Source organism: Marmota monax, unplaced genomic scaffold, assembly GCF_021218885.2.
Source record: "Marmota monax isolate L192 unplaced genomic scaffold, Marmota_monax_Labrador192_F-V1.1 WCK01_AAM20220418_F8-fsc00149, whole genome shotgun sequence".
NCBI lineage: Eukaryota > Metazoa > Chordata > Mammalia > Rodentia > Sciuridae > Marmota > Marmota monax.
In genome coordinates, this window is record NW_026693170.1 from 2,184,100 (window position 1) to 2,210,048 (window position 25,949).

Consider the following 25,949-nt stretch of genomic DNA (forward strand, 5'->3'; position numbering starts at 1 on the left):
GACCTGTCACCAGAGGCCCCTGGGCACAGAGTCCTGGCCCATCCTCCACATGGAGAGTGCTGGGTGGGTCCTCCAGGCCACACATGTGGGCAGAACTCTCCTACCTGCTCAGGCCCCCTGCCTAAGCAGGCCTCACTGGGTTCTGGAACACACAGCTTAGTGTGCTTCAAAGTGGGGTTTGAAGGCCCTGCACCAACCCACAGATGACACACGGCCAGGTGAAGGGCATTAAATAACATTTGCTTTTATTTCACTAGAGAAAACCAGCAGCATCACAGCTTGAGTCCTGTGCCCCACCCCCTTCCTGTCCCCTATTCTTCTGCCTAATGTCGGTAATGGGGGCTTCGGGACCGAGACCTCGAGCGCCTGCAGAGAGAAGTGCAGTAGTGGGTAGGGATGGGGGTCGGCAGGTCAGGACGCAGCCTTGCTGTGAGCATGTGCAGCAATGCCTGCACTGGGTGGTCTCCCGATCAATCAATGATGCCAGCACCCCCCACTCTAGGTTGCAGGATGGGGGAATAGGGGTGATACCTCCCACCCAAGTACAAGAAAGTAATTTCCCAGCCAGTGGAGGGTTGCCCTAGGGAGCCAGGCAGACTGCCTTACCTTCTGGAAGAACTGTATTCTCGACCTAGAAAGGAAAGGATGAGTGGAGACTAAGCCCCTGCCCAGGGCCAAGGACTCCTCCCTGACCTGGAATGGGGTCCTTAAGGCGGCTATTCCCATACTGTCTCCAACTGAGGTGACCAACGCTTCCTGCAGTCCACCAGGGTGCTGCAGACATGCTGTCTGCAGCCATCACCTGTGCCCACATTCAAGCTCGCACCTCAAACATACCACTTTATAGATGGTGAATGGGAACGTGCCGTAGTCTTTGGTGTGATCCTGCCTGGCACTTGTTTTTATTTTCATTATGAGGTTTGGGCTGCTCCAAGGGCTCAGTGATCCACCTGCCTCGTACAACTGAGTAACCAGGATGATAAGTGCCACTGTACTGGGCTAACATTTTTTGATGGTGGGGACTGAACCTAAGGACACCTGACCACTGAGCAATGTCCCAATCCATGTTTTATCTTAAGACAGGGTCTCAATAAATTGCTGAGACTGGCCTTGAACTTGGAATCCTGCCTCAGCCTCTAGAGTCACTGGGATTACAGGCATGTGCAACCATGCCCAGCTCTTGACTTCTTTTTTTTTAACACCCCAGAGCCCTCCAGCCTTGAAAGTACCTTAGCTCTTCCAAATGACAAGTAGGTGCACTCACTGTAGCGAGGGGAGGGCGAGCGACTCTGCCGGCTGTACTGGCGCTCCCACTCTTCTCGCTCCTTCTCCCGACGTTCCCGCTCTCTGCAGGGAGAAAGTGGAGGCAACCAGGGGGTGAGGTGAGCACCTGCTATGAACACCAGTTATGTGACACCTGAGTCAAATACAGCCCTAAACCAAGGGGGCAGGTACTGCTGTCCCCACCTGGAAATGGACACTGGCTGGCAGTCAGGACTGGAGTTCCAGGGGGCCCTGGCAAGGAAAGCCTGGTCAAATACACCCAAGGTAGGCCAGACAGTTTGCTATCATTTCCATCACACTCTGGGGACATGCACACCCTCTGAGTGGTCAGGACTGGCAACCAATGGTTGTGTTTATTGGGTGCCATCTCCATGCCTGGCCCCAATCATGCCAAATCCTCCCAACAAGCCTATGTTGGGGTTGAGGATTCCTTCTCTATTTAGGAGATGGGTAAACAAGATCAAATGTGACAAAGGCCCACAGTACTGGGTGGCTAAGTGTGACGGACCCCAGTCCCTGACAACCCTTCAACTTTTTCCCCCGCAGTATTGGGGGGTTGAACCACTGAACTACATCCCCAGCCCCACGCCCCCAAACACTTTTATTTGAGACAGAGCCTTGTGAAGTTGCCCAGGCTGGCCTCGAACTTGGGGTCCCATTCTCAGCCTCCCGAGTATCTGGGGTTACAGGTGTGTGCCACCATGCCCAACTCTTCCTCCACTTGCTAATGGCAGCACAAAGCATCCTCTGAAGTTCAACACACAACAATGAAAAAAAATGGGAACAGCAGCAGCTCTGAGCATCAAGCATCAGGCCTTCCCACCCACCAGACACCGTGCTGAGCCCTGCAGGAGACCCCGTGGGCATGGGAGCATCACCACCTCTGCCTACAGAGGAGGAAGTCCCACCTCAGACATGGGACACTGCTCACCCACAGACTCACAGCCAACAACGGGATGGAACCACAACAACGGAGTCCCCTCTTTGCTGCACATACAGTGCTACTGCTCAGAGCTAGCCTTGCTGCCAGAAGTTAGGGATTTATTTTTTTTTTGGGGGGGTACTAGGGAATGAGCCCAGGGGCACTTTATCACTGAGTTGTCTCCCAATTGCCCCCCTTTTGTTGAGACAGGGTTTTGCTAAATTGCTGAGGCTGGCTTCCAACTTACAATTCTCCTGTCCCAGCCTCTAGAGACACTGGGTTTACAGGTTTGCACCACCATGCCCAGCTGCACCCCCAGTTCTGCCCATGGGTCCTAGGCAAGCCGAAGTCTTATGGACACTACCTCCTGGTCTGCCCAGCGAGGTAGACACTTTGGACTGTCCTACTTCAGAGTATCAAGTGAGGTTTTGAGAGAGTCCCAGGGCCACATGACCAGAGAGAAGCACAGCTGAAATTGATCAAGTCTGTGACCCAAGCTCAGAACTCCTGACCAGCACAACACTGCAGGAGAAGCAAGCAGACAGAGGAGAAAAGCCCATCCCCAGCAGCAGGCCAGGTGCCAGGCACCTGCCATAGGACTGGCTAGCAGACCGCAGGCTTCAGCGAGACACCCAGTGCGGGAGAAGGGCAGCAGGGCAGGGTGCTCTGGGTGGGACAGTCATGGAAGCCTGTGCAAGGTGAGGGGTTGGGGCATCGGGAGAACCGCCATGGGCCAAGAGGACAACAAAGGAGGCGATCTTGGGCGATGTAGGGAGCAGAATGAGGGAGAGGAGCCAAAGGGCCAGGCACACCCTGTGGGCCAGTGAGGGCCGACTTTCATCCACCCACAGAGGTTGGGCAGGGCTCCAGCCGGTGGCGGCAGGAGGCCAGGGTGGGGGGCAGCCTTACTTCATCCGGATCTTGCGGGCCATGGCGCGCAGCTCATCTTCCCGCTCCTACGGCAGAGCCAGCTGTGAGGCATGGCCAGGCCAGCACCCACCTGAGCAGCACCCCACCCACGCCCTCCCCCTAACCTGGCGCTCATGCTCCTGCTGGATCATCTTCTCCTGAGCGGCCTTCTTATCCGCCTTGACTGCAGAAGGAAGGAGCATGGCTGAGGACTCCCTTGGAGTCCACCCTCCTACCCCACCAAGTGGGCTGGGCCCTCAGCACTGGGCGGCGGGGCAGGCACACAGCCTCCTCCTCAGGGGAGGGAAGGACGTACACTGCCTGTTCAGCGCCTTCTGCATCCTCAGCTTCAGCTTCTCCTGCGGCGTCAGCTTGGGCTGGGGGAGGGGGAGAAGAGGCAGGAGGGGTGGGTGTCCCGGAGCCTCCAACCCACCTCAGGCAAGAGCCTGGGACTTGTGGGGGAAGGGACAGGCTGTGAACACCTGCCACAAGGCTCTGAGAGGCTCAGGGACACTGGAGCCCCAATATACAGTGAGGCAGGGAGGGGACATGGTTTCTTGAAGGCAGATCCCTTGGCCCCCTCCCTCCTCAATCCCTGGGACGGGATCTCCCGGCCCACCCGGGCCCCCCTGCAGGCCCACCGGGCCCAGCTCTTGGGCACTGCTGCTGGCGGGAATTAGACGGGCGAGTTCCAAATTCTTACTGACTTTGGCAGCTCCTGTCTCTTTACCAGCGGCAGGTTCGGTCCTGGTGGGAGGAAGAAGTGGCAACTGCCACCTCTGACCCCACAGCCCCAGCACAGCCCCCAGGAGCCAAGGTCGTGACCTCAGATCCCACAGGGAGTGACCCTGTCCCCCTCTGACCCCAAAGGGACAGGTTCCCACCCCAAAGGCAGAGCCTCCATGTGGCGGTGTCCTTAGACCAACCCTGGATGAGGGCCAGGTCCCACCCAGACCTCCGGGAGTAGGACCAAGTTCCCTTCAGAGGGAAGGGAGCTCCAGTCCCCACCTGAGGCTAGCAACCCTCTTCCCCAGCCCGATCCCTGCTCACTTTTTCAGCTTCTCGCCCACAGCAGGGGACGCTGCTGGCCGGGTCAGCTTCTCCCTTGGGGGCGATGGTGAGTGACTCTGGCTATGGCTGCGGCTGCGGCTGCGGCTACGGCTCTGGCTGGGGCTTCGGCTGTGACTGCGGGTCAGGCTTCGGCTTCGGGAAGGGCTGAGGGACCAGCTGCTGCGACTGCGGCTGCTACTGCGATGCCTGGGGCCCCGGCCACCCCGCCTATATCGGTCCCCTGAGCGGGAGCGGCTCCTAGGGTACAGTGGGGATAGGAGAACATCTGTGAGGTTCCGGGAACTCTACACACTCACCCCCTACTTGCACACCGGAGTCCACCTGCAAGGTCCTGTATGTCCAGATGTGATCCTCTGCTTTATCCCAGAAACCCCAAGCTGTCCCCTGGTAAACAGGCCTCCAGCATCTGACTCGCTCCTTGTCCTCATTAGACACCCAGTTGTGACTTCTGGGGATGTAACCTATGGGTGGGCAGGACTCCGCCCCATACCATAACCATCCCAAGGTGGGGTACATAGTTTCCTAGGGTGTTCTCCTGCTACAGGAGGCGGGGGTGGGGTCGCACCAGTCTCCAGCACAGACCCGCAAGTTCAGGAGTGAGCATGCGCAGCCCTGTCACCTTCTGAGCAGGGGCTTGCCCTCAGGCTGGCATCAGTGTGACCAAGCCTTACTTCCCTCCTTCAGTCTTGCTCCTGTGGTTACCCTGGGTCAGACCACGTGGGATGACCTGCAAGCCAGTGCCAAGCCACACAAGCCTGCTCTGCCAGGGCCATCCTGATTTTTTTTGTGGTACAGGGGATCAAACCCGGCATAACACATGCTAGGCAAGTGTCTACTATTGATCTAAATTTCCACCCTTTCTTCATTTTTTTATTTTGTGATGGTCTAAGCCACGGAGGCTAGCCTTGAACTTGCAATACTCTTGCCTTAGCCACCCCAGTAGCTGGGATTACAGGCATGCACCACTGTGTCCAATCCATCATGGGTATTTACAGCACCACATAAAAATAAATAATAGGGGCTGGGGATGTGGCTCAAGCGGTAGCGAGCTCGCCTGCCGTGCATGTGGCCCAGGTTCGATTCTCAGCACCACATACAAAGATGTTGTGTCTGCCGAAAAAAACTAAAAAATAAATATAAAAAATTCTCTCTCTCTCTCTCAAAATAAATAAATAAATAAAAATAAATAATAAAGTTTTTTTTTCAATGAAAAGTAGCTGTTTTTATTATTTTTGTTAGAACATGACAATAATACAGGTTTTTTTTAAAAAAATCCAGACTCGGCCAGGCACATTTGATGCACACCTATAATCCTAGCAACACAGGAGGCTGAGGCAGGAGGATCACTAGTTCAAAGCCAGCCTCAACAACTTAGTGGAACCTGGTCTCAAAATAAAAAGTAAAAATGGCTGGGGATGTGACTCAGTGTTAAGCACCCTTGGGTTCAATCTGCAGTACCAAAAAATAGTAAATAAATAAATATCCAGACTCTCAACTTCTCTTGAAAAACTGAACACTTGGCAACACCAGGCCTGCTGCTGGGGTCCAGAGCCCACCAAGGGAACACAAGCTGCCAGTACACCAGGGGCGCCTGCACAAAGCTGACGGTGCAGTAGACTCTACAACGCAGGCGATAACACTGATGACAGTCACAGCTCGTACCCAGGGCCAGGCCCTGCTCTGAGTGCTCTACTCAGCTCATTTGTCAAATTTCTGCAAAAGTCAAGGAGGTGAATGCCTTCCTGGCTCTGTTCTGCTGATGAAGAAGGCAGGACCCCGGAGTTCATCAATGGCACAGGGCAGCCCACCTCCCCCCACCACTCTCACTGTCTAAATCAGACTTCTCACCATGTAAGGGGACTGGCAGGGAAAGGATGCTCTGATCCCTGGTGACTATTTCCTCAACAGGCTTCAGTGCTGCTTGAAACCTTACCTCCTCCACAAAGGGAGCCCTAGTTTTTCTGCCTCCCTCCCCAGCTGCACCCACACATGTAGCAACGCCTCCCCACTTTCCTGGGTCCCGCACTGCAAGTTGCAGGAAACACTGGGGCATCCATGACTTCTGCTCCCAGGGCATAGGCACTCCTAACAGCAGTGACAGAGGCACATGGTGATGTCTCTGCCCCACTGTCTTTGGCCTGGCACCCCCTGAACAGAGCAGGCACCTAGGCCTCTCCCTACAAACCCAGAGCTTCCTAAGAAAGAACAGTGGCCTGTGCCTGACCCCTCAGACTGGCCAGGTCCCCCAAGCCTGGCCTCCCTGGGATGCGGAACCATGCCGCTTGTCTGCCCCCACATACACATGACCTCACGCACCTGCTTCTGCGCCGGGGCCCATAACCTCCGCGCCGGGTAGGCGAACGTGAATAGCGGTGTCCATCTCTGGAGCCCCCACCTGAGTGTCGCCGGCCACGGCTGCGAGACCGGGAGTAGCGCCGGGAACGGGATCGGGAACGGGACCAGGAGCGGGACCGGGAGCGGGCATGGCGGCTGGAGCGGTAGTAGCCCCCACCGCGGCGGGAGCGGGAACTGGACCGGGAACTGGAGCGGGAGCTGGAGGTCCTCGAGGCAGAAGAGGAGGAGGAAGAGGAGGAGGAGCGCCGGCTGCAGGCGAGGCACGGAGGGCCAGTCAGCATGGGCCTGGGCTGGGGCCCCCCTCTGCCCCAGGGCCCTCCCACGACGGCCGGGGCATAGGGCGGGCAGCGTGAGCGTTACCGACCGGGCGCTGGCATTGCGTCCCGGTGCGGGGCCGCCAGGCTGAGGGGGCGCAGGGGGCTTCCCTGTGGCGGCCCCTGATGCGGCAGCAGCAGCAGCGGCTGCAGCTGCCTCCTCATCGCTGCCCCCAAAACTGGTGATGAAGGTGATCTTCTCCTCCCGGCCTGGGCTCGGGGAGCGCGAGCGGGAGCGGGACTCGGAGCTGGACTCTGAGGGGGACCTGCAGGCAGACAGGAAGAAGGGTTCAGGGGCCCAGGCTTCTCCAGCCTGCTATCCAGTGAGGAGACAGCGCAAGGGAAATGACGGCCCCAGGCACAGGGAAGCATGGAAAGGGTGGAAGGGCCGAGGAGATGGCCACCTGTGAGGACGCCACCACCACAGAACGCTTAAAAGAAAAGAAATGCGAGAAAATTTCTGGCATTATGTGGCTATTTAAAATGGATGACGGGGACTGGGGACAGAGCTCAGTTGGTGGAGTGCCTGCCTCGCATGCACAAGGCCCTGGGTTCAATCCCCAGCACCACACACACAAAAAGACGACCGGGGCTGGGGATGTGGCTCAAGTGGTAGCTCGATCCCTGGCATGCGTGAGGCACTGGGTTTGATCCTCAGCACCACATAAAAATAAATAAAATAAAGGCATTCTGTCCATCTAAAGCACACACACACACACAGATGAGAAAAAGAAAGAAAAAAGAAAAAGGATGAGCTTCCTGGGTGTGGTGGCACAGGCCTGTAATCCCAGCAGCTTGGGAAGCTGAGAGTAGGATCTCAAGTTCAAAGCTAGGCTCAGCAACTTAGCGAGGCCCCAAGCAACTCAGAAAGACTGCCTCAAAAACTAAAAAGGCTGAAGATACGGCTCCACGGTTAAGTGCTTCTGGGTTCAATTCCTGGTACAAAAAAAAAAAGGATGAAGCTAGGCACAGAGACACACACGCCTGTAATCCCTGTGACCAGGAGGTTGAGACAGGAGTATCAGAACCAGCCTTGATAAGCTCCAGGTTAGTCTGGGCAACTGAGTGAGACCCTGTCTCAAAAAATAAAAACAATTAGGAATGAAGCTCAGTAGTAGAGCATCCCTGGGTTTCATCCCCAGTCCCCCGCCAACACAAACAATGAAACCAGGTGGTGCACCTTATAGTTCAGCTACTCTGGCCACCTTAGCAAGGCCCTGTCTCAAAATAAATAAAAAGGATTGGATACAGAGCTCAGTGATGGAGCATTTGCCTACCATGTAGGAGGGGTAGGGTTCCACCTATCCCCAGCACCACAAAAAGACAAAAGATGGAAGGAGCAGATCTTTTTTTTTTTTTTTTTGTGGGAGATAGTGGGGTTGAACCCAGGTGTGCTTAAGCACTGAGCCACATGGCTAAGGCTAGGGGCTAGGGTTATGGCTCAGTGGTAAAGTGTTTGCCTCGCATGTGTGAGGCACTGGGTTCGATCCTCAGCACCACATAAAAATAAATAAAGATACTGCATGTTCATCTACAACTAAATAAATATTTTTAAAAAAAAATTGTTGAGGTTGGCTTTGAACTTGCAGTCCTCTTGCCTCAGCTTACTGAGCCACTGGGATCACAGGTGTGGGATGAACAGATCTTTGTATTTCTCCTGAAAGTTCTTCTCAATAAAGGTAGATGGGTGAAGAGCAAGGTCTAAAATAAGTGCAGCCTAATTCCATTGTAAAAAATACAGAGTGTGTGCAGCCCTGGTCGGTCTTTGATTTCACAGAAAGCCAAAAGCGCCTCGGCTCACTGAGCCTGCCTCAGTCCCTGAGGAAGACCCCATCCTTACTCCCACTCTGAATGCAACTGGACTTTACAGAGCTGCAGGAGACAAAGGAAGCGGGGTGAGACAGACCTGACCCCCAGGCCCTGCCCAGGCCACACCGTAGACAAGCACACAGGCTCAGCCACTGCTATTCCTATTGGGTATTTCTGAGAGTTGAGATTAAAGAGACACTTGATTTCTAAGTCACACCTTTCTGCCATGTTTGACTGTGTTTACCACAAAACTATTATGTTTAAATAAAAAATTTAAGGAAACTCAAATTAAAAAAAAAAAGGGAAAACACAAAAATGTTACAGAGCCATGAACCCTCACAGAGTAAGCCATGCAGTTTGTGACTAGAGGTTGGCCTTCAAGGGGTTTCCTACTGGTCTGCCTCACCTCCGTGCCCTCCATCAGAGGGGGCTGAATGGTGGCCCTCCCTGGACGGTGGGAACTTACCGCTTATAGGGGTCGTAGGTGGGGCTGTCTCGGCGAGCATAGCTATGGAGAGAAGGGGGTAGGAGTGAGGGCAGGTGATCTAAACAGGCACAGTACCAGGCTTAGTCCCCAGTCTCAGTATACAAGGCCAGGGAGCTGGCATAGTGAGGGGGCTTCTCCCTAGGTTATGAGTCTGGCCCTGGTTCCTCCATCTATCCCCACATCAGATCTGAGTGCCAGGGCCCAACCCCCCAACAATATCTCAGATCCTCCCTGACTCCAAGCAATAGGGACCTCAGCAGCCCTGGCCCTGCTTTGTCTCCTGACCTGAGTCTAGAAGGGTTCCTCCTTCCCATCCCACATCCATAATTTCAACGAGGTCCTGACTTATTGATAAGAATGATAAGACTGAAACAGCTGAGTTTTAATTGCGGACTATATGCCAGGCACTGAGTGATGAATATAGATTATTTTGGTGGCTCCCCGTAACAACTCTGATCATTCACTTTTTGCAGCCAAGGAAACTCAGGCCCAAGAGATGAAGTCACCTGCCTCATGTCACAAGGCTCATAAATGAAGGGAGCTAGCATCCAAACCCAGGCCCATGACCCTAAGCCTGTGCTTTACCCATGACACTGACATGTGCCCCTGTGCTGATGACGGTGATGGTGAGAATCAATTCCATTCTTTTTTTTTTTTTTTTGGTACCGAGGATTGAACTCAGGGCCACTTAACCACTGAGCCACATCCCAGCCCCTTTTTGTACTTTTATGAGCGATAGGGTCTCACTGAATTTCTTAGGGCCTTGCTAAGTTGCTGAGGCTGGCTTTGAACTCAAAATCCTCCTGCCTCAGCCTCCTGAGCCACTGGGATTACAGGTGTACGCCACTATGTCCAGCTCAGCACCATCCTTTGATGAACATTTTCCACACTAAACCCTGAGCCACAACATGTCATTCACCTCTTGCAGCCACACTCAAACACTGGCTTCAACAGATGTGTGGCAAGAGGCATGGGTCTGCCTGGGGCTCCTAGGCCTACCACATAGACCCCCATGCCCAACTGCCCCAAGACCTCCATGTGGATACTGGCCCAATCCTCTCTCCTGGAAAGTAATAGCCACCATTTTCCAAAGGAGAACGCAGGCTTAGAGAAGGGAGTTGCTTATCCAACTATTGACTGAGGAGGTGGCTAGGCTCCAGAACTGAGCAGGATCTAGAGTCCTGCCCTTGTCTCCCAGCTCAGGCCTCAATTATACCAGCCATCCCTAGCAGCAGCCTGATGTCAACTCTCAACTGGCTCCTGGGGAATATGGCAAGAGCCCCAAGTCCAGCCAGGTGAGGGGAGCAGATGAACAAGTGTCCACATGCCCCTCAAAGTCATTCCTGCCACCAAACCTTCACCTCAGGCCTTTCAATGCCCCCCAGGAATAGATCCAAGTCTGTCTCCAGAGAGCCTTCCTGGACCTGCCCTGCCCCCTCCTCCCTGCAGCCTCCAAGACTAATGCTGGTGGGATGTTGTGAGAGGCGAGGGGAGACGCCCTACCTGGGTGGGCTGATCTTGCGACCCCTCAGCCGCTTTTCCCGGAACTCTCTCCGCTGGCGCCGGGAACGACGGCCCTGGGCAGGGGCATGCCAGACTGGTGAGGAGTGTGCACTCCTTGAGGCACACCCGTCCCCTTCACCCTGGCCCTGACCTCACCGAGTACATGGCTTTCTCCTCCTCAAGGGCCTTGGCATGTTTGATGGCCTCTGCCTCCTCCTTATCTTTCCGAAGCATCCTGCAGAGGGGAATGAGAATTCCCATGGAGGGCACAGGTCATAGGGGAGCTGGCCCTCGCAAAGGCTTCAGTGAAAGCGAGGGCCCATGCCCTCCGGTGGTGCCTACTCTCCCATCAATATAACTTACTGAGCACCTCCTATGTGCCCAGTGCTGGCTTAGGCACCAAGATTCCCCTCTGTGGGCTGGCACACTAGGGAAGAAGGGACAGTGACCATGGGAATACAGACCATAGTCCCTATGATGGCACCAAGCTTGACAGGAAACATGGATCACAGGAGGGGACAGGAAGGGACAGGATCCAGACAGGGGTAGCTACACACTGCAGTGGAGAGACTGGGAAGCCTCACAGAGAACATGACATCTGAGAGGAACCTGGGAAGCAGGCTGTGCAGATGCCAGGCAGGGTGAAGAGCAGAGTAAATGGCAGATGGACGGGCCCATGGTCAGATGGCCTCAGGCCTCTGCGAAGTAAGAGGCCACAGAGACGGGGCAGAAGCGATAGGCAGAGTGGAAGGACCTGGGGTAAGGGAGGGGACAGAGGACCAGACAGGTAAGGCCTTGTGGCAGAGGCGAGGATGCTGGCTGCTCCTGAGTGGGGTGGGAGTCACAGAGGGCTCTGGACAGAGGTGCTGTGTTTAGACCTGGGTTTACTCAATTTGCAGTTCACTGCTCCATTCCTCAGGATGAAAGCAGAGCTCGGCCCAGGCATGGCCCAAGGACAGGCTCAGCAGCAATGGCTGAGGGACTGACCCAGTGAATGAAGCCACTCTACCAGGGGGTGCTGTACACCAGGCTACGAACCGGGGCAGCTTCAACAGGCAGATTTACCCTGGGGCACGGCAAAAAGGGTTACTGAGCATGCCAAGCTAAGTAATTCTGGGTGCAGACTCAGTTTCTGCAGAGTTGTGTCATAAGTACCCAACCCTTAGGCTCAGGAGCAAACAGTTGTTAGTACCTGGGATACGGACAGAGAGAAACCAGGCTGGGATCCAAACGGTAGGGTGGTGTCGGCAACAGGCCTCACCTGACAAAGTCCCCATCAGCCATGCCATAGGTTGTGGCCTGTTTGTTGAGATCTGCCACCTGCTCCTGGTTCAGTTCATCCACATCCACCTCCACGTCTGCACCAAGAGAAAGGCTGTCAGGAGCCAAGGCCAAGTGAGAGGACAGGAAGAAGGGGCAGTGCCCCGTGAAGAAGGATGGACAGGGAGCCACCAGCCTGCAGGAACTGGCAGGGAGGGGCTGGCTCAGCTCAGCTCCCCCAGGCTGGCCTGGGGATTGGCCAGAAGCCAACAAACACACAGTGGGCAGTGGGGGCTGGGGAAACAGAACTGGGAGGTAGCAGGTGGGTGGGTGGATGGATGAGTGAGGTGCGGAGGAAGGAGAGCAGGGGGATGGACATGGTGGGGGAGACAGGGTGAGCAGGAGGCAGGGTGTGGGTGGAAGGTATTTAGGAGCTGGGTGGGTGACAAACACATGGAAGGAGGGAGGAAGGACTTAGACGTCTGGCTCTGCCCAAGAATAAACACACAGGCGGCCGGCAGGGTGCAGGCCAGGCTGAGAGGACTGGGACAGGCGGGCGGTCAGCTTGCTGTTATTAGGTGGGAGGGGAACCTGCCAGGGCCTGGAGCAGATGGGCCAACAGATGCTGGGGGATGAGGGGCAGCTCTGCCCAAGGATGAACGCTTGTTTCCCAGAGGAAAAAGGGAACAGGAAGGAAAGGCAGGGAGAAGCCCACCCCAGGGAAGACACTGGAACCTACACCTGGGTGGGGAGCACACCATAAGAACAGTGTCCTAGACACGGGAAGCCAGAGAAGCACAGAGGGGGCTGGGAGCAGAGGTATGGGTGACACAAGGATGAGCAGGAGGCGGGAGTGTCCTGGATCAGGGAGGGGACAAGAGGGCTCTTAAGCAGGGGTGTCCCAGAGAGGGTAAGGGACGAGACACAAAAACGATGCCCAGGGACTGTGGGTGGGGAGGGCAGAGAGGGGACCCCACCGATGTCGGGGATGACCTCATCTTCGTCCGAGTTGCTCTCCTCCTCGGCCGGGGACTCTTCCTCCTCGGGTTTCTCTGCTACCTTCTCTACCTCGGCCACGGTGCTGTCCTCATAGGTGTAACCAATGGAAGCCTTCTTTTCTGCCAGCCTGGGATGGGGGACCTTGTGAGCCAGGGCAATGCCCAGCAGAGAAAAGGGCCACGGAAGGCCACTGGCCTCTCAAGTTCCATAGCACCCTCTGGTCAGCCTAGGCTGCATGTCCCTTCCTACCCACCCCTCCAGGCTGGGTCTCCAGCCTTGCCCACATTGGGTCATTATTACCAGGGGATAGGATTGTCTCCCTGACTAGACCAAGAGTCGGTGAGGATAGGGCCCAGGGCACAGCAGGGGCCTTGTGAGGGCCCATGGTTGAATTCATCTAGTCAGTGTTCCCTGCCACCATTCAGTGCCAGCCTTATCCTGAAAGGGTCACGGGTGAGGTCAGAGACTTCTGGAAGCACCCAGTGCAGCCCCATGAAAACTCTTTTATGGAAAAAGCAGCAGTGCTCAGGAACCAGGGGAACCTCAGGGGCAGGAGGGAAGGAACAGCTGAGGGCAGCACCTCCATGGAGCCAGGCTTTCAACTACCGTGAAGGGACAAAGCAGGAGCCACCCTGGAGGGGGACAGAGCCTCTGGCAGGGCCAAGCAAATGTGCAGGCGGAGGGCAAGGAGGACAACAGGACTGCCCACAGCTGTTGTGGAGAGATGCCCACCCCGGAAGCTGTGTCAGCTAGGGCCTCTGTCCTCCAGGCCAGTCCCTGAGGGACACCACTCTGAGACCAGCTCTCCAGAGTACCATCAGCTACTGCTGACAACGGCAGGCAGCAGGAAAGCGCACTGTTGAACCTGATTTCCTGCACCCCTCACAGCTCCTGTTCACAGAGGAGCACATCAGACTCCGAGGGGACACCCTCTCTTGTACTTGACCCCCAGGGCTGCCCCCCACCCTACTGAAGCAGCAAGAAAGAAAGCCTCTGGCAAACCCTGTCCCTTAGCCACTGCTTCCTCTTCTACACCTTGACTGAGCACGAGCACCTACTGTGTGCCGAGTGTTGTCCTCGACTTTGGTGAGACTGTGATGCAGAAGATGGAAGAGGCTGAGCCTGGTGGGGCTCGAAGCCCTCCTTGCTCCCCCAACCCTGCAGCACCCCAACCCTGACTCACTTCTTCTTCTCGTCCTCACTGGGTCTCTGGAGACCTCCGTACAACTCGTCAATGTAAATCTGGTACAGGCACTGCTCCTCTGAGACTGCAGCAAGTAAGATACAGGGTATCAGGCGGGGTGGAGGATGCTGGGGAGTCCAGGGGGCCGCTAGAATGCAGTGGGGTGCAGGAGGGCAGGGGCAACCCAAGTGCAGCCAAGGGCAGAGTCACCTCCAGATAATCACACCCCTCTGGTGGGACACAGCAACAATACAGCCCTGGTTATACCACTAACTTGTTGTGCAACTACGGTTAAGTGATCTAACACCACTGTGCCTCAATTTACTTTTCCGTAAGGCAGAGCGAGCACTTGGGACCTGGACACTGCTCCCATTATTACAGTTATGAAGGCCTCTGGCTGGACCTTGCTCTCCTGAGTGCTAGAAGTTACTTGGACCCCAACAGACCCACAGACCACTCCACTGGGTAGTGCCTCCCCATGGTTCAGCTTAAATGTGGTTTGGAATGATCCAGGCACTCCTTCGCCCCCCAACACCCTCCTCCTCCGGGAGCTCCACAACATACCAGCCTTTCCTATCCCCCTGCCCCAGACTCACTGTGGGAGCCTGGGTGAGTACTTCCTTCCCTCCGCAGGCTTTGGCTATTCTATCTGGGGAGCAGCACGGCCCTGCTGTGCTCTAGCACACCTTCCCACTCCTGCCCCCTCTACACGGCCCAGGAGAGGGCCCTGCTGACCTGCCTCCTTTGAGCGCCATGGCCCGCCCTGCCCCAGCCACATGGGCTGTCTCCTCCAGTGCCCACCCCAAGCCTCTGTGCCCAGCCTGGAGCCCTGCAAGGCCCCTCACCTCCCTGGGAAGCACCTTCTATCCCTCACTGACCATGCCAGTCAAACCCTGTCCTACCTTTCCTCAGAGAACAGTGTGCCATCTGCTACAACATCACCTTAGTCTGTCCTTACCACCACTTCTGTGCCTATGCTGCTGCTCCCTCTCCCCTATTAGGCTCCTGACCCCAGAACGACACCAGCCAGTCCCAGGTGCCCTCACTGTTCTGGAATTAAATGAGTGAATGCAGAAACAGAGCTAAGGAAATCACACCTCCAAGAACCCACATGACCTCGGGTGATGGTAAAAATGACAGTAACAGTGACAGATTCCCCTGATTCCGAGGCCTCAGTGACTTCTAGCACTTTGGCAACTTCTGAACACCCCAGAAACAAACAAGGGAGCAGAGCCCCGTGTGGAGCCTGGTGTGTGGGCCTAGAGCTGGGCCTGACCCGCCAGCCCTCCAGGTAAGGGACTGGTGTGGACAAACCAAGCAGAGGGCTCAGGGAGACCAAGAGGGGAACCTCCGGTACTTGGTGGGATATGGGCGGGGAGCTCTCCATTGGGAAGCAGCGGTGGTCAACAACGCAGGGAGAACCCCAGCTCCTCTGACACCACTCAGCCTCAACATCCTGTTGTAAAGTGGAATGCCACCCCGACCCGACCCTGCTGGTGACTGTGCAGGGATAACAGATAATAGGGACAAAAAAACACAAGTCTGCTGGGTGCCACGTCCCCAGGCAGCCCAGAAGAAGAAGCAGCCGCCTCCCCAAGCCTCTGCTTTTACACAGTAGAAGGGTAACAGTGGTAAGGCTGGCTTTGGAGAATTCTGGATGTCTACGGACACCTGGCAAACTGCCGAATGCTGTCTGATAAGTCATTTAAAACAAGGCAAAATTTCCTGTTCTGTCCTGACAATCTCACGGATGCAAGCAAGGAAAAATACACATGTGCTTGCTATTTTTCCCATTTCTTCTTTTAAAGAAAAAAAAAAAAAGAGTATAGAATCGGAGCATAAGGAATGTGGAGGTGACTTTGGCAGGTATGTCTGATTCAGCTAACATCCTCTGGGCCAATCGAGAGACAAAGGCCTGGAGACAGAGCAAGCCTCTGACAGAGCTATGACCAGAACAGCAGGTCATTTAAGTAGAAAGTACCTGGACGCTTTTCTTCCCAAACTTGTTTAGGTCTTCCAGTCTCCAGGGACCCCCCACTCCCCACTCCCTGCCCAAATCACTCACTGCCAGCAAAGTCGTTCTGCACCAGGCCTCGGTAGCGCTCGTAGTTACATTTCCGCTCGTCTGACTCCTGTTCCGGGGAGCTTTGGGGAGGTCAAGATCTTGAGATCAGAGGGAGGGATGGATCCCACTCCAAGCCAGCAGGAAGAGGGACGGAGCACCCAGGCTCAGGGAGGGGAGAGTGCTCCTCCCCACCTGCACGCTTCCTTCCTAGGAAGGTGACAGGCAGGCTGGGGCAAGGACACGTGCTGCTGGTTCCTCAGGCAACCCCTTGGGGAGGCAGCTTACATGGTGGTGAGCAGTGGGGGGGTGTAGTCGGGGATGTGGTCCAGGTGGGCACGGACATCAAAGCGGTCAATCATGTTGTTGGTGTCCCCCTGCCAGGGCATCCTGAAGAGGGGAGGATGAGAGCAGGGAAGCAAAGAGCTCAGGGGCCACTGGACACAAGCACTTGCTCCCTGCCACCTGGTGCTTGAAAGCCTGGCCTGCTGCCCCTGATACCCATAGCGTGGCCTTTACCCTCACTCCCAGCTCTTAGTCCCTGATGCTGCAAAGCACTCTGAAACTACAGTCAGGCTCCTGGAACCTTGAAGAAACCACCATCTGCCCAGCGGGGAGAATGGGGCTCCATTTCTCAGGACCAAGCAACAGCAGAGAACATAAGCCAGGTACTAAGGGCTACTTGAGGAGCCTGTCACCCTGCACCCCACTCTGGCAACCTACCTTCTTTTTGCTTCCTCTGAGCCTCCGGCCTGGTCCCACCCATCCCCTTCTAAGTCCAGCTAGGGCCACCATCCCAACCCCACATGCTCCCTCACTGTCACCTTCACTCTCCTGCCTGAGTTCCCAAAGGCCTGTCTATATCCCAGAATCTCTGCCGCTGACTCCACACCACCTCCTAGTTCCTTCTGATGCCCAGTCCCCAGTCCCAGACATACTCCTGCCCCCACGGCAGCCTCACATGTTAACCGGGCTCTCTGCGGCCAGGGCCACTGCAGAATCCAGATGCACCTTGCAGGCTCGGCCATGCACCTGCAGGAACTGGGCTGGGTCCTTCTTCTGCATGGGGTAGACAGAACAGAGGTCACCACCCAGTGAACTTCAGGTCCCATCCCTATAATCAAGTTGAGGGGTGACCTGGCCTCTAATGTCAAATGGGCCACACCTCAGAGGCAAACCAACCTGCAGAGCAGCAACAGCTTAACTAACGGGGCCACCTAACCCTAGAACAGGGCACCAGTTCCTTCCTAGACAGTGGTGAGGGATCTGAACTCTGGACCAATCTTCTGCACAGACAGTACTGACATGCCCCTGCCTAGAATATTACACACCCCCAGCCCCAGCAACTCTTCATCTCCCAACAGAACCAGGTGTGAGCACTTCAGCCTGGGCCAGAGTAACAAGACTGGGAAACAGAAGAAGATGACCAACATCCTTAATTACCAGGGAAATACCAATCAAAATCACAAGGTAGTACTTCACACACTAGGAAAGCTGAAATGAAAAGGACAAAAACAAGTACTGACACAAATGTGGAGAAATTCAATTCCTCAAAAGGGTAAGCGGGGCTGGGGCACAGCTTGGTGGAGAAACACTTGCCTAGCATGTGTGAGGCCCTGCATTCAACCCAGGACCACAAAAACAAAAAAGAAAAAGAAAGTTAAATAAAGAATTACCATATGACCCAGCAATTCTGCTTCTAGATACATACCCAAAAGAAGAGAAAACAGGTACTCCAATATTTGTACTCTGATGTTCACATCAGCATTATTCATAAAAGGAAGAAGGTGAAGGCAATCTAAAATGTCCATCAATGAATGAAAAACAAAATGGGGTATGTCCACACAGTACAAGAGCACTCGGCCACCTGAACAGAGACACTGACGCCCTTGAGAGCACTGGGCTAAGGGAAAAAGCACATCACAAAAGGCCACACACCCCAGGATTGCACTTACATGACACGTCCAGAACAGGCAAACCAGAGACAGAGGAGACGCGTAGCTGCCTAGAGCTGGCAGTGAGGAGCAAGGGGACAGGCTGCTGTGGGACAGGCTTGCCCTCTGGGGTGAAGGAACTTTGCTAAGCGCTGACGGTACTGCTGGTTGCACAACGCACACCAGAAGGCACCGAGACAGTTGCACGCTTGACACCAGGGACCCGTGTGGTACAGACTTCCTCAACATAACACCGCGACAAGGGAGAATGTCCCAAGTCCATGGCCCTCCAGTCTGAGCCCTGGTCCAAGGTCACAAGTCCAAGTCATCACAACAATGACAGGAAAGGGAGAAGTCTAGCAGCAGCAGCACCCACCACTCACTGCTAAGTTTCTTCAAGGCTGCAGCCCATGCCAGCCTCCTGGCATGCCTGCACTCCCCCTCACCAGCCTCGGCTGCTCCCTTGCTTACTCTGGGTCTCCCTCGAGAGTCTTCCTGACACCCTGTCTACACCGCTTCTCCAGCCCCCCTTATTTACTCTACCCCCTCAACCTGCATTCTCCTCGCGCATCTGCCCCCAACCGCCTCCCACACCAGCACAGGTACCAGCACCGGCTCCTGGGAGGCAGGGATCTGTTTGTTCACTGCTTTGTCCCCAGGGCCAGGCCCACAGGACACTCAGGAGCACAGAATAAGGAAGGGAGAGCTAATCCTCACCAAGAGAGGAGACCAAGCCGCTCAGCTCAAGAACAAGCACCTGCCCCAAGTTTCCAAGGCTTCCTCTCCTTATGGTTCCCCTCTCAGCAAACAGCAGGAACATCCTGAGACTGCAGAGCTGAGGGCATCTGAGGACTACAGCTGACGGCGGCTAGGCTGGCTCTGCACTCACTCTGCACCAGGCACCATGTCAGCTCCCAATTCCACACCAAAAGAGACTGAGGCGGGACACGCTCAAGACCAGCTGGGGCAGCACTGCTGGACTCCAACCCTCACCCTGTGCATCACCTGCTCCTGTAATTCCTTAGGTCAGGCCACGAGCACATCCAGCTCCCTCCGCCCCGGCAGGCCTAAGACCCAAAGCTCAATGCGCTCTTGGGGCTGCTCCAGGCCAATGGCCCAGTTCCCACAGCCAAGACTCAAGGACACCATATGGAATCTGGCAAGTGAGGAAAAAAACCCTGACGAGATCAGTATCACAAAAGTAAAAAACACTGATTTCTGGGAATAAAATCCCAGAGTCTGGGGCCTGGCTCTGCTGGCAAATTCTGGAAGTCAATGAACCATATTAAAAGACAGGCACTGAGCTGAGCACCATTTTACATTTCCTCAGTCAACCAGGGAGAAATACCAGATGAGGAAAGTGGGGCTCAGAGCAAAGACCCACATGCCTAGGCCACAGAACCAATAAGAACTTGGTTTTGAACCCAGATGGGCATGACTCCAACATTGACTCCTTAATTTTCACTTTTTTTCTCAAATTTTAGAGTAACTTTGTTATTGTAAAAAGCACATAATTAAAGCACAAAAATCTAGCCCCATTTTTTTCTTTTTTCTATTGCCAGGGTCGGAACACGGGCTACACATATGCTAAGCAATGTCTACCACTGAGCTACATCCTCAACCCTTTCTATTTTTGATTTTGAGACAGGATCTCACTCTGTCGCCCAGGCTGGTCTTGAATTCCTGAGCTCAAGCAATCCTCCTGCTTCAGACTCCTGGGTAGCTGGAACTACAGGTGTGTGCTATCATGGCTGGCTTAAATTTTTATTTTTATTTTATTTTTTTGTGGTGTTAGGGATGGAACCCAGGGCCTTGTCCATGTTCTGAACACAACCGAGCCCTTAAACGTTTAAGTGTACAGTATGATGGTATTAACTAGATGCACTTACGTGCTAACTATGCAAACCTCTAAATCTTTCTCATCCTGCAAAACTAAAACTCTGTACCCTCTGAACTCCCCTTTCCCCACCTCTAGCCATCATTCTTTTTTCTATTTCTAAGTGTCTGACTGTTTTAGTTACCTCTGTGAATGGAATCCTGCAGTACTGTCTTTTTGTGACTAGATCATTTTGCTTAGCACTTAGCATAATGTTCACAAGGTAGCAAATGGAAAGGATTAATTTTATAAACACGAATAACATTCCATTGTAAGTACATACATTAAAATGTCTTTATCCAATCATCCACCAACAGACAGTTAGGTTGCGTTTACCTCTTGGCTGTTGTAAATAATGCTATAACATTATTTACAATAGCACTCGGCCATGTGAGCTACTGGTGCACAAACGTCTCTTCATGACCCAAAATCCAAGCTGGGGCTCAGCTCAGTGGTAGAATACACACCAAGCATGCATGAGGCATCTTCAGTATCAAAAAAAAGGTCTGGGTAGATGTAGCTCAGTGGTAGAGCACCCATGGTTCAATCCCCAGTACCAAAAAGGAAAAAAAAAAAAAAATCATCTAAACCCTTCATTTTTTAGCAGGTGCTTCAGGGATCAACCAGGGTCTCATGCACAGTAGACAAGCACATTACCACTGAATTACCCTGCCAACTTGCCAAAATCTACTTTCTTTTTGCTCAGTTCGAGAACAAGCACCTGCCCCAAGTTTCCAAAACATCTCCTTGTTTTTGTGGTCCTGGGGATTGAACCCAGAGGCACTTAACCACTGAGCCATATCCCCAGCCTTTTTTATTTTTACTTTAAGACAAGGTTTTATTAAGATGCTGAGACTGGCTTTGAATTTTCGATCCTCCTGCCTCAGCCTCCTGAGTTACTGGGATTACAGGCATGTACCACTGCACCCATCCCAAAATCTACTCTGAATCATTAAGACCACCCTGCTTCTAGGATCAGGTGGGGTCAGAGGAGTTCATTCATTCACTTGCTAACTCAACTTTTTTGTCAGGCACCAATATGTAGCAGGCCCTATGCTAGGGCACAGCAATGACTGAGATGACCTCGGCCCTGCCCTCCTGGTTCACAGTGCTGTGTGGGACACAGACCTGTCCCACACAGAAATGACCTAGCATGTGCAGTGCAGCCTAGGGGAATGCTGACCCAGCCTGGGGAGCCAGCCTGGACCTTCCTACAGCAGGCCATCTGCTTATCTCCCATTTTCATGTCAACAGAGGACTTTGTTTCTTTAATCAAACCACTGACTAAAGAGCAATGACAGAACCAGAGTCAGGTACAAACTGAAACAGGGAGAGAGGAGGCACCAAGGACAAATCAGGAAGAGAGAAAGCAGCTGTGTCCAGACACACTCCTTCAGCCCATCAGCCACCCTCAGTTTCTTCACAGATGCCCTTCAGCCTCTTCTCTCAGCCCGAGAAGATGGGGGGCCTGCGTAAGCAGCCCATCCCCTCCTCAAAGCAGCCACCAGCCACTGGCCAGCCCTCTCCCACAGCCTGGCAGCACACTTCTGAATGCAGATCACGTTCTTATGCGGGGACACTGGCTGCTTGTACAGGCCTGTACCACAAAGCACCTCACAAACACTTGTTTCAGAGTTCTCCCAGTCTAGCAGTGGGGGGATGCCACCACCACTGTCCTGAGGGGAATCAAGCTGGGAGGCACCTTGCTAAGAAGGAAGCCCAGAATCCCAGGCCTCCTGAGTTTTCTTTCCTCTCTGCCACCCCTTGGCCTGGATCAAAATTCCAGCTCTATGCTACCACTCTACCACAATTACTGTCACTGACAGTAAGAGGTAATATTTACTGGACAGTGATTCCTCTAGGCAGGCTCACACTCAGAGGTCTACATGGCCAACACTAAGAAATCTGCAAGAGAGCTGTGTGCCACCATGCCTGGTTTTATTTTCTTCTTTTTCTGGGCAGTACTGAGGACAAGGGTGCTCTACCACTCCAGCCCTTTATGGTTTGTTTGGGTTTTTTAGTGGTAGACGGACACAATGCCTTGACTTTATTTACTTTTATGTGGTGCTGAGGATTGAACCAGGTGAGTGTTCTACCACTGAGCCACAACCCCCGCCCAACCCTTCATGTTTTTGACACAGGGTCTCATTAAGTTGCCCAGGTTGCCCTTGAATTTGTGATCCTCAGCCTATTGCTAGGATTATAGGCATGAGCCATCACACTTAGCTCAAGGGAGCTGTTCTTGTCTTCCGTTAACTGACGATAATCCCCAATCCCCTGCTTTGGTAATAACAGAACTCCATACCTGGTCAAGACCACCCAGAACAAAGTCTACACCTCTTAGCTTCCCTGGAGTTGTAGGTGACCATGGGACTACTTTCCAGACAATGGGATATGGGCAAAGGATCATGGGAAAACATCTAGGAACTTTCTTAACTAACATGAGCAACTCAACTTTGTCCCTTTTCTCTCCCTTCTTCCTCTCTGCTGGATGGGATAAAGACACGATGACTAGAACCCGAGCAGCTCTCTCAGACAGGAAAGAGAATCTGTATGCAGCAGAACCACAAACAAGTAGCTTAGATCCCAAACAGAAATGGCTCCTCTGTTCATCACCTTTGCATCATTGCTGCCTACCTCTCAGGCCTACTGGAAGAACTAGGAAGGATGTACCAAAGCAGTGGGCAGGGAGCCTGGCACACCATACCACCATAATAAATGGTAGCTATTACTGCCTGAATGCAAGTGGCTTCTGACCCACTGCTGGGGCCTCAACTATGACCAACACAGATCCATGCCCTGCCATCAGTCACATTCAAGTTATTCTGGTACCACTAGAGATGGTCTTTCTCACCACCCAGTGGATCCTTCCTGGGTGACATAGCAAGCAAGGAGCTCTTGAAGCTTCCTGCTCTCTGCAGAGTGGGATAAGAGCAACCTGCATTGATCTCTGAGTATCTGTGAGATTCAAAAACATCCACACAGATAGGGGCAGTGGCACACACCTGTAATCCCAGCAATTCAGGTGGCTAAGGCAGGAGGATCACAAGCTTTAGGCCAGCCTGGGCAACTTAGCAAGACCTTGTCTCAAAATAAAAATAAAAAGGGCTGAAATGTAAGCTCAGTGATAAGAGTACCGCTGGGTTCAATACCCAGTACAAAAAAAAAAAAAATCCACACATCTAAAACCCTCCCTGGTGCCAAAGAAGGGGCAATTAAGTGGCAACTACTATTGTTAATACTGTTTTCTTTGTCTTTTCTTTCAAACCACATTTGCTAGGTCCAAACTTGGGATGTAAATGTGATCCAAAAATACCTAGTTCCAATCTCAAAAAGTTGGGGGTGTGTATATGTATACATTCATAAATATGCTTTATATTATATATACATTTCAAATGTGTTACATTCCACAAAGGAGGACAGTGGACTATGATGGCATTTATAGGGGACATCTAACTCAGTTTGGGGTCAAGATAAGACTTCCCTGAAGAATGAGATCTAATAATGAACAGAAGTTAACCAGGATGGGAAGAGGTCATGCAAAGGTCCTGTGGTCAGAACCCTTGGGCAAATGGCAGAATGGCAAGGAGGCCACGATGGCTTAAGAAAAGTAATGAGGCAGAATGCAGTGGCATGACTATAGAGGTTGGAGCAAAAGCCAGCCCATGGTGGGCAGGGGTGTAACTAAGTGGTACAGTGTTTGATTAGCATACACAAGGCCCAGGGCTCCATCCCCAGCACTGGAGGGGAGTGGGGGGAGTGTCACACTAAAGGCTGTGGTGAGGAGCTTGAACACTAGGGAGCCAAGAAAGATTTCTGAGCAAGGGACAAAGTTAGCTTTGTGCTTTAGAGAGATCTTCCTGAGGGGGTGCACACCTGTGATCCAGGCAACACAGGAAACTGAGGCAGGAGGCCTCAGCAACTTAGTGAAAGCCTGTCTCAAAAATAAAAAGGACTGAGGATATAGCTCAGCAATAAAGCACCCCTCAGTTCAAGCCCACTGCCAAACAAAAAAAACAAAACAAACAAATAAACAAAAACACCTCTCTGGCCCTCTAAAGATGGTGGAAGAGAGAGAACCAGAAGCTAGGAGAACAAGAGGAGGCCGCACAGTGACATAGAGTGTCTATGCAAAATCATCTAACAGAATTGAACCTGGTAAACAGGCCCATTTCAAGCTGGGGACCCAAGGACAAGGAGGAGTTAAACAGTGAGGGGAGGAATTACAGGCCAAGGCCCTGTGGTGGCAGAAGTGGAAAAAGGCCAATGGCACTGTCCAAGAAGAAGCGGAGAGGCCAGTAGAGGACAGACCACAAGGGCTTTGTAGGTCAAGACATGGAGTTTGTTTTTTTTTCTCCAAAAGCAACTGAAGCATCAAACAGGAGAGGGAAGTGGTCAGATGTCACTTAGTGAATACTGATGGCATGGCTACTCTGTGCCAAACCAAACCTCAAGAGTGGTGAACACTCTAGAGTCCCAGGAACACAGCAATACGCAACACAGATGACGTTCGACGTGGAAGAGGCAGTCTTGTGTCTGCACTGCTCAGTGTTACAAAGTCCTCCCTTCTTCCTGCCAATGCCACATCTGCACTCAGAGGCTGCCCCAAACTGTATGCTATCACACATACATCCTCAGGCCCTCCCTGTTGATCCTACTCAAGAAACAATGAGGGGGGCTGGGGCTGAGTGGTAGAGCACATGTCTAGCATATGTGAGGCATTGGGTTCGGGTCTCAGCATCACATATAATAAAATAAAGGTCCATGAACAACCAAATTTTACCTGGATGACCAGGGCTCCACCCACCAGAGAATCTCCCACCCCAGACAAAAGGTGGGTCACTCACAATCTTTTCATAGTATTCCCGCCTCCGTTCTGCCCTCTTCTTGTAGTCAACCATCATGCCTCGAAGCTTCCGCTCATGCTTCCGAGCCTCGTGCCACATTGTGGTGAGGCCAAGCCTGAGGCCTCAACCTAGGGGACGAGGGGATGAGGAGTGTCAGATGGGCAGAACCAGTCAACTAACAAGTGGTGCCATGTCTCAGCTTAGGGGGAAGAGAATTGAGGCCGGGATCTGAGGGCCTGATGCTCAAGTGTATCCCTGACAGCTCGGACCCAGGAGCTTGAGCATTCTGACAGCGCCTTAGGTGACTGGCGAGAGCACCTCAGGGAAGGAGTGTCCTAGATTCCATGAGCAGAGTGGGGATGAAAGGTTGTGGAACGGAATGTCTGAGGCAGAACCCCGAGCAGCTAGGGCTGACGCCCAAGGGAAGAGCTGAAGGGCTCTGAGCTGAAAGGGCTCTGAGAGGGGCCACCCGTGGGGCTGGGTGCGGGGACGGTCTTGCAAGTGATATGGACGAAAGCAGGTGGAGGAAGGGCGAAATTTCACCGGAACACTGGCGTGGCGGGCAGGCGGGGGTCGAGGACAGGTGAAGGGCGTGGATGGACGATGCTGCTGGGGGGGGGGGGAACGTGGGGTCTGCTCAGAGAGAGTAGGGCTGAGGGGTAAAGAAGGGCTGTGTGGAGGGAGAGGAATCCAGGTAAAATGCCTGGAAGGAGGTGGCTGCCAGGAGAGGGTGGGCTGAGTCGGGGTCAGTGTGTGTGGACAGGGGCGGAGCCCACGAGTAGCGACTGAGATTGTGGCCCGGGTCAGGGCCGAGTCGGACGACGCGAATCCGGCCCCCGTCCGGCCAGGGGCGCGGCCTGACGTCCCGTCAGGACGAAGGGGTTGCGGGCAGAGGGCCGTCGGAGCACAGGCCCGGCGGGACCCCACAGCGCCACCAGGAGAGCCCGAGACCGGGGGACAGCTAGGTTGACGCCGCCAGAAAGCCAAAGTGGTCGGGGCCCGACGCCTGCACTCACCGGCTGGTCGCCGCCTCCCACTCTTGCGCTCGCGCGCGGCCCGCACCGGAAACGGAAATGGGGAGCCGTGCAAGGGGTGGGTGGTACGTTGCGAACGCACTTCCGCCGGCGCTGAGGC

At 53.8% G+C, this 25,949-nt stretch overlaps 1 protein-coding gene across 4 annotated transcripts; it reads right to left on the minus strand.

Annotated features, from left to right (window-relative positions):
• Positions 1 to 224: 224 nt before the first annotated feature.
• Clasrp (CLK4 associating serine/arginine rich protein) lies at positions 225 to 25,933 on the minus strand. Of its 4 annotated transcripts, XM_046455582.2 has the most exons (22): positions 25,832 to 25,933; positions 24,816 to 24,943; positions 17,120 to 17,217; positions 16,447 to 16,548; positions 16,162 to 16,241; positions 14,097 to 14,181; positions 12,892 to 13,040; positions 11,916 to 12,012; positions 10,811 to 10,889; positions 10,655 to 10,728; positions 9,131 to 9,172; positions 6,906 to 7,121; positions 6,503 to 6,790; positions 4,166 to 4,423; positions 3,823 to 3,862; positions 3,432 to 3,492; positions 3,241 to 3,299; positions 3,116 to 3,162; positions 1,468 to 1,515; positions 1,265 to 1,347; positions 607 to 631; positions 225 to 366 (listed from the first exon to the last, which is right to left on the minus strand). In XM_046455582.2, the coding sequence occupies exons 2-22, from the start codon at positions 24,912 to 24,914 to the stop codon at positions 324 to 326; spliced, it is 2,073 nt and encodes a 690-aa protein (XP_046311538.1). In that variant the 5' UTR covers positions 24,915 to 24,943; positions 25,832 to 25,933; the 3' UTR covers positions 225 to 323. The 4 variants fall into 4 exon arrangements, 2 of the variants coding, with proteins under 2 accessions (XP_046311538.1, XP_046311539.1); XM_046455583.2 differs by lacking the exon at positions 1,468 to 1,515; XR_006854188.2 differs by lacking the exons at positions 225 to 366; positions 607 to 631; positions 1,468 to 1,515 and having other exon boundaries at positions 1,268 to 1,347; positions 3,819 to 3,862.
• Positions 25,934 to 25,949: the final 16 nt, after the last annotated feature.

Bases quoted from the DNA above. Each gene is read 5' to 3' on its own strand.
- Clasrp (XM_046455582.2), bottom strand. From the start codon at position 24,914: ATGTGGCACGAGGCTCGGAAGCATGAGCGGAAGCTTCGAGGCATGATG. The intron at 4,424-6,502 runs GTGCGTGAGGTC...ACTGTACCCTAG, and splicing joins GGGCCCCGGCGCAGAAGCAG to GAGCCGCTCCCGCTCAGGGG. The intron at 3,863-4,165 runs GTGAGCAGGGAT...TCCTCCCACCAG, and splicing joins GTGGGCGAGAAGCTGAAAAA to GACCGAACCTGCCGCTGGTA.